General features: G+C 40.8%; 1 protein-coding gene across 1 annotated transcript; it reads left to right on the forward strand.

The window, feature by feature from the left end:
- Positions 1-2,249: 2,249 nt before the first annotated feature.
- Positions 2,250-7,975, forward strand: LOC110512398 (lysosomal phospholipase A and acyltransferase). Its single transcript, XM_021592826.3, has 6 exons — positions 2,250-2,614; positions 3,579-3,735; positions 5,794-5,912; positions 6,028-6,126; positions 6,482-6,706; positions 6,859-7,975. The coding sequence occupies exons 1-6, from the start codon at positions 2,467-2,469 to the stop codon at positions 7,368-7,370; spliced, it is 1,260 nt and encodes a 419-aa protein (XP_021448501.2). The 5' UTR covers positions 2,250-2,466; the 3' UTR covers positions 7,371-7,975.
- Positions 7,976-8,353: the final 378 nt, after the last annotated feature.

The following is an 8,353-nucleotide window of genomic DNA, read 5'->3' on the forward strand; positions in this document are numbered from 1 at the left end:
AAAAACTAGGAAACAGAACTAGCGCAACAGGAAGGCGGGAAAGAACCCTGGTAAGACCTGACAAGACAAGACAAGACGAACTGGCAAAAGACAAACAGAGAAATACACAGGGGATAATGGGGAAGATGGGCGACACAAGCACAAAGACAGGTGAAACAGATCAGGGTGTGACACAATACATCACAAAACAACAAACAGGGTGTCTTTCAATTCTGAACTGCATTTAAAAACATATTTTTCTTATTGTTTTATTATAAACATTTTAATATTTTTCTAGTGATTTAGCAATATCAGAACTTGCAATATTTGGTTAGATGACCTTATGTGACCCATCCAATCACGCATTATTATGCAATTTTTTAGTTTAGGGGGTGTGTCACAATATCTATCAATTTAACCACTTTTAGTAAAACATTTTTCCACAACCATCCATTTCATAAATGGGAGACATTAGAGATATATAAAAGCATGGTTATACTTCGTTATCCCTCGGGTAGGGGTATTTCAAAATCTAAAGCCCTTTTCTGAGGATTGGCCACTAGTCTATAAAGCAACAAAGTAACCAAACCAGTGGTCCTCTACACTGAACAAAAATAAACGCAACATCAAATCTAAATTTGTTGCATGCGCCGAATCCCCCACAAAAGGGACTCCTCAGCACCAATGGGATCGTTTATGTCAACTCATGAAACATTGGACCAACACTTTACATGTTGCATATATCTCTCTCGCTGCGGTCCTGCAGCACAACCCAGATGAACAGAGGCTCAGGGAGAAAGACAGAGCTGCTTCCTGTACAGACACTCTGCTGAGAGGTGGGGAGAGTGGGGGAAGAGAGGGAGAGAGTGAATAAAGTTAGCACAGCAGTAACAGTTACCAATGCATTATTGGCCTTAGCATGTATCACCATAGCAGTGTTGATAAATATGTAGGAGGCCGGAGGATGTGGCTGCCGTTTTATGGGCTCTTAACTAACAGTGCCATTTTGTTAGTAACTTATGGTGTACATAATGTTGCTACTACCGTCTCTTACGGCCTGAGGGGTGTGGTATATGGCCAATATACCACAGCTAATCGCTGTTCTAATGCACCACCCAATGCGGAGTGCCTGTATACAGGCCTTAGCTGTGGTATATTGGCCATATAGTACAAACCCCCAAGGTGCCTTATTGCTATTATAAACTGGTTATCAACATAATTAGAACAGTAAACAAGTAATTTTGAGTCATAAATGTAGGAGCCAAACTACTCCGTTTATAGTAAGGTTTTAACTGATGGCTGTGGGACATCCCTATCAACCAGGGGAGCCGCCAGGGATTTTGGGACTCATGAAAATATATCACACCACCACAGGTCACATCAACCCTGCGCAATTGCTGTAGCCACACCTCCAGAACCCAATCGGCCCATTCAAAGCTTTAAATAACTCTACCTTTGCAGGCTTGCAGGCTCTTGTAGTCCAATATTTACTGACATTGAGCTGTGAAAATATAACACTGTGCAGACATGCACGCAACATTCTGCATACAGTGAAATTCACTATTTGATGCAAGATTGATACCCTTTATATGAAATGTGCCCAAGGTAATCTTTTACAGTCTAAATGTATAAATACATTTTAAATGGTAAAAATCTTGAATGGAAAATTATCTTAACATTAATGAATAACTTAAAATAAATATAGCTTATATAACCTCCCTCTTCAATTAAAATAAATCATCATCATCATCTTTGAATGATATAACAAACAAAATCGACAGCAGATTTTTTAACTAAGTATATATACCAACTAGAAGATAAGCAGCTGTAAAAGTGGAAATGGAAAACAAAATGAAAAGGCCTGATGGTGGCGCTAGAGGAACAGTCAAGTGGTCACAAAATCATTAGGTTTCTTCCACTTGAGGTCTTGATTGTGCACAACAATTTTTTGGGCAATCCGACTTTGAGCTATATCTTGTTCTCAGCCTGTTGGTATCATGTGTGTAGTGATCCAATATCCATGCCAATCAACAGTTATCACTGGCTCTTGCTCAGCCTTACTCACCATTTGGACTTTACAGCCCAAGTGTTACAGGGAATACTGAATGAAGAGGTTCCCCCTCCCAGGTATCTGAGCCGGTGTAGTGATCTGAAAACACATTTGAATCTGACTGAAGGAGTATAGTGGTTTACTTTTAAATATTAGAAGTACTGTATATTTTTTTCACCTTTCCCTTGCCCCAATTGTGCGTTCAAGTTAAACAGTTTTCATCCCATCCAGTAGGTGGCGGAGCGCACATTTAGTGTTGTTTGCGGACCGTCATAATACCATAGAAAAAGGTCAACAGATTGATAAATTATCTGTTGCACCCCTGCTTTCAACATCTGCGCAGTTTTGTTTTCATGTTATGAAATGTGTGTCAGCAAAGGGATTTATTCGTGTTGATAAACACCCACATTTCCTCATCAGGGGAAACAGCGTTATGAATGGGAGAAATGGTATCCTGTGGTTTGACTATCCCAGTGCTCTTTCAGCTGTGTTTGTTGTTTTTGGCACCATACATCAACGGCAGAACATTTGAGAATTGTCTCACGGGCAAGTCATGTCGATCGGAAAGACCTCCCGTAGTCCTAAGTAAGTGGCAATTGTTTATATTTGTTGGAGCTAACGTTAGCTAGATAGCGCAGCTATTTTTATGTCAATACTGTGCAACAGATTGTGTAACAGATTGCCTCGCCAGCTTCTTGGCTAACGTCAGACAGGTAACGTTAGGCTAGTTAGCAGAAACTCTTGACCTGTTACTCAGCATCAGATTTGTTTTGAGATGTCCCTCGAACAGCAAGGCATAGTATTTGCTTGATTAGAGAGCGGGTAAAACTAGCCAATATACATACCGTCGTTAACTTAGTCAATAATCTATCCCTGTGCACATTACATTTATTACTCCAAATTTACAATGCAGTTCGGTCTCCGATTGTTTACTCATGAGCAGAGTGATTCAGGCACGCTAGGTTCGAGCGACTGGTCATATGACGGTCATATGACTACCAATTGGAACAAAATGTGACCGACACTTTGTTTGCCAACATGTTTCCCCACGCGCTGTAATGCATCTTACTATTTAACCAATTTGTAAATTCCCTAATGCTGTTTCTCATGTCACCTTTATTTTCACAGCTTTTTAATACACCCTGAGAATAAAAATACATATTTCAAGCCTAGAAATTAGTCTGTTCTGTGTTCCAACAAAGGGTATCTTCTGTTTGGCAAGTTACAACCCTAGCAGTAGGCTATTTGTTTGTCGCCATACATGGCAGTGATAGTAATCAGTGAAGTTTGCCCTAAGGTCTCTTTTCTGGTTACGGCTTTTAACTTGTGGTTGCCTCAGTCACTCAAGGTTGTATGTAGTCACTGCCTCACATGTTGAAATTTAAGTCCAGCCGGAGTAAAAACTAATCTCGCCATTCTAAAAACCTCACAAACTGAGTTGTCATTAGTTAATAAATGTTAACTCATTGATTGTATCACACTCAATTGATAGTGTTTTGCCTTTGGTCAGTCTGATTGGCCATCCTCAACCTATTGTATTGTCCCACAGTTCCTGGAGACCTAGGGAATCAGTTGGAGGCCAAGCTGGACAAGCCCAGTGTGGTTCACTACATATGTTACAAGAAGACGGATGTCTATTTCACATTATGGCTCAACCTGGAACTGCTGGTGCCGGTGGCCATCGACTGCTGGATCGATAACATAAGGTTAGCGCTTAGTTCTATGTGAGGAGGAAAAGCAGGGTGTTGGTTAATATGAGCTCGGTAGAAAGCTACTGATAACATCTCTACTACTGGCAACTTAATAAAATACTAGTTTAATACTACTAAGTAGCTGGCTGAGTAGGCATGCGATAGAACTGTTTCTGTAGCCTAGGTTGAATAGGTTATCTTCTGACCATTGTACAAATTGACCTTTGAATCCCCTTTAATCAATCAATGTTTTCAACAATTAGTCTGTCTCTGAGCTTAGTGTATATAATAGAAGGCGTAGTGCACAACCAGTTGCGAGTTAAAATGTCTGACGAGATTTGAACTGTTTTAGCTACTTATCTAACCTTAGCACATTTAGCTAACCCTTCCCCTAAACGTTTAAACTACTAAACTTAACCCTAAGCTAACATTAACCACCTAGATAGAATTTGTAACCTATTTAGCAACAGTACTTTTTGCAATTTCGTAACACTATAGTATGTTTAGCAAATACAAAATGGTTGGACATACAAATTAATACATACCATAAGAAATGTAACATCCTAAATGGAGTGTCCCGGGTTTACATACAGAATACAAAATGCTCTGAGACCAGGTTTTTTACAAGGAGGAGTTGCAGATAAATAAATGGGTAATCAATATTTATTGAAAATGACAAGGCGCAACGCTCGCTTACCATGGTTGCCTTTCTTCAATGATCAAATTGATTGCACCTCAACTCACGTTGGTTGAGCACCCTCCACTTTCATTAAACATTTATTTAGACACTAGTCTAATTATATTTAATTTACTAGGAAAGATAACAAACGTGATTCTATACATGCATAGGCAGCCTATTCGATTTCATTGAGACCACACATACAGCACATTCAGAAAGTATTCTGATCCCTTGACTTCCCATATTTTGTTATGTTACAGCCTTATTATAAAATTGTTCTCATTGGCACACCTGTATTTGGAGTTGCTCTCCTCTGCAGATCCTCTCAAGCTCTGTCAGGTTTGCTGGGGAGTGTTGCTGTACAGCGATTTTCAGGTCTCTCCATGTTCGATTTTGTTCAAGTCCGGGCTCTGGCTGGGCCACTCAAGAACATTCAGACTTGTCCCAAAGCCACTCCTGCGTTGTCCTGTTGGAAGGTGAACCTTCAAGCTGAGGTCCTGAGCGCCCTGGAGCAGGTTTTCATCTGTACCCCTACAAAAATCCGGTCTCAGAGCTAATTTCCTTCAACCTCATGGCTTGGTTTTTGCTCTGGCATGCACTGTCAACTGTGGGACCTTATATAGACATGTGTGTGTGCCTTTCCAAATCATATCCAATGAATTGAATTTGCCACAGGTGGACTCCAATCAAGTTGTAGAAACACCTCAAGGATGATCAATGGAAACAGGATGCACCGGAGCTCAATTTTGAGTCTCATGGCAAAGGGTCTGAATACTTATGTAAATAAGGTATCTGTTATTTGTAATGAAATAGCAAAAATATCTAGCCATGTTTTCACTTTGTCATTATGGGGTAAATTGCATTATGTATTTATTTAATCCATTTTATAATAAGGCTGTAACGTAACAAAATGTGGAAAAAGTCAAGGGGTCTGAATACTTTCTGAAGGCACTGTATACTAGGCGCACTTGATCTCACACGCCCAACTAGTAGAGGAGAGGTAGGCTACTTAACTTGTATGCGTTAGCCACGCTCAGAATTCACAAGGCAGAAAGACGTGCATTTCCAAATAATCTGTGGGACAACAAAAATATTTTATGTTCTGTCTGACCGCCCACTCCCAACCACAGCATGAAGAATGCTGACCGTTCCACAATGATCTCTGTAGGCACCCGCAGGTGCAGCCCTCTATACTGAAATTAATTGAAACCGGTGTTGCTTGTGGGGTCTCTAACCAAAATAACCACGTCAGTGTGCTGTGGGTTTATTTCAGGAACAACTCATGAAATAAATGAAGTGAAAGTTTCCAGTTCTATCCAATGTTATCTTCATAATACTTAGAATGTATACTCTAATGAACTTTTCTAATATTCTGGCATCTGTCTGTGTATTAGACTGATTTACAACCGCACATCAAGGCAGACAGAAGCTCCTCCGGGGGTAGATGTCAGGGTGCCTGGCTTTGGACAGACCTTTTCTCTGGAATACCTTGACCCCAGCAAGCGCGATGTTGGTGAGTGGGCCCATCGTAGCGTGCCTGAAGTATTTATTCAACGGTCTAATAGTGTTAGTATCTCAGTCATTGCTTGTGTGTGGGTTTGACTAAGCTACTACTGTGTGTATTGCAGGTATGTATTTCGTCACCATAGTGCAGTCGCTGGTAGAATGGGGATATACAAGAGATGATGATGTTCGAGGGGCTCCGTATGACTGGCGTAAGGCTCCAAGTAAGTAGCCTACACCCCTTACAGTCCATTGCTTTCTGTTACATTTGCGGTCTGATGAACCGAGCTTGTTGGCAACAGGTCTTTGGATGAATTGCATGTCCTTGTGTTAGGAGCTAGCTATGTGTTATTGCCGCCAACCTTTATAGTGTTGTTGGGTAGATTTTAGCCTGTAAGTTGTATTACTTTGTATCTAGTCATTGGAATTATGATCAACATTTTAATACAGAAACAGAATGTCAATTTAGACCTTTTTAGATGTATTGTTTGCTTTAAAATATTGTTATAGGAATCGCAGTCGTTTAGAATGACCAGACTCATGTAAGTTTTCTCCCTTGCTTTTATATGATTTTGACAGATGAGAACAAGGCCTACTTTTTGAGTCTGCAACAGATGATTGAAGATATGGCAGAGAAGGCTGGATGTCCAGTTGTACTGATTGCCCACAGCATGGGGAACATGTACACCTTGTATTTCCTAAACCATCAGCCCCAGGCCTGGAAGGATCGCTACATCAAGGCCTTTGTGTCTTTGGGTGCTCCTTGGGCTGGAGTGGCCAAAACCATGAGAGTTGTGGCTTCTGGTAAGAGTCTGAGTAGGCTTTTTGGCATGAAGTTACATAGGAGTCAGACACAATAGTGGAGTTACTGTGGGCTGCATACCAATCATAATGTCTAGCAACTATGTACTTTATATTAACTATTGCAGTGGTTTATATTGGGTCTTTCCTTGTAGGTGATAATAACCGTATTCCAGTCATCAGTTCACTAAAAATCCGCTCACAGCAGCGCTCTGCAGTCTCAACCACATGGCTGTTCCCATATGCACATTCCTGGCCCGCTGACCAGGTCCTGATCCAAACACCCACCACCAACTACACCGTCAAGGACTACCAGCGCTTCTTCAAGGATATTGATTTCGAAGACGGCTGGGAGATGCGTCAAGACACTGCGCCACTGGTCAGTGCACTGGAGCCCCCTGGGGTGGCCATACACTGTCTGTACGGCAGTGGAGTTCCCACAGCGGAGGGTTTCATCTACACCAACTTTCCTGATACAGATCCCACACTGATTCTTGGAGATGGGGATGGGACAGTCAACCTGCTGAGTGCCACCCAGTGCAAGCGTTGGATAGGCCACCAAAATCAGCCTGTCCATATGCTTGAGCTGGAAGGGAATGAGCATGTGGCAATGCTGCTTAACTTTACGACGGTCGCCTACATCAAGACTGTCCTTTTTGACCCTTGAGCGACCAACTAGATCTGATCTTAAGAGAGTCACAAACATGAAAAACTGTGATAGTGCAAAGAAGATGAACGATAGGCTTGTGGATAGATTATGACCTCGGAGCCTGATGAGGAAATGTTTTACCCTATTCCTGATTTTTATTATAAATTATCCCCTCAGCAGACATTGTTTTTTCCCCCATAGTGTCAATCCAAATGTGACAGTTAATTGATATTTTAAGTAATGATTCAGTTTTCTAAGATATTTTCCAATCCATTTAACTCCGATTACCAGATTGTTTCCTGTTGTGCTAAACCAAAATGCGTTGTGATTTTATATACGGATTTTACCACATTATATTTAAAGCATTGGGGGCATAGCTACAATAAGATAGTAGTATTTGTACCATTAACATCAGTGATTTTACTGTACACATTAGCCATGTGAACACAGAAATAATAACTTTCGTATTCATTTTTTTAGTCAGACCTTTTCTGCTGTTACAAAGCGTTACATTTTGTTTTGTTCTGTAGGTCACCGTATGTATAGTATACCGGTTCATATTCTGTATGTATAACATAAGGAAATAAATGACGGTAATGCCTGTACTTTTGTTCCTAAAACATGTCAGCTATTATTAACATTTTTTAAACACTTCCAATCTAAATCAAACCAGGTTAACAGTTTAATATGTTATCCTCAGAAGTAGCAGTATGTCCAGTATTGAGCTGTGATTAATGCATAAATTCAGGTCCTTTTGTCAAGGCTAGATTGTTTACTGGGACAGCACAGGAAGATGCTGTCCGATCAGCTAGATTGTAACTATGCCATTGCGCTATGGTTGGGCTTGACCAATATGTTATTGCTGGAACTATCAGGATCTGTTTGTGTACTGCCCTGTTTGTGTACTGCCCATTAAGTAAAATGCCTTCTGTGGGAGCTCTGTTAAAGTAAGAGGGAGTGAAAATTGGAACTCTGTTTCATCAGCCTCAGAGGTTCCTCTT

The sequence above is a fragment of the Oncorhynchus mykiss genome, chromosome 1 (genome assembly GCF_057628025.1).
Source record: "Oncorhynchus mykiss isolate SJ-2025 chromosome 1, ASM5762802v1, whole genome shotgun sequence".
Classification (NCBI taxonomy): domain Eukaryota; kingdom Metazoa; phylum Chordata; class Actinopteri; order Salmoniformes; family Salmonidae; genus Oncorhynchus; species Oncorhynchus mykiss.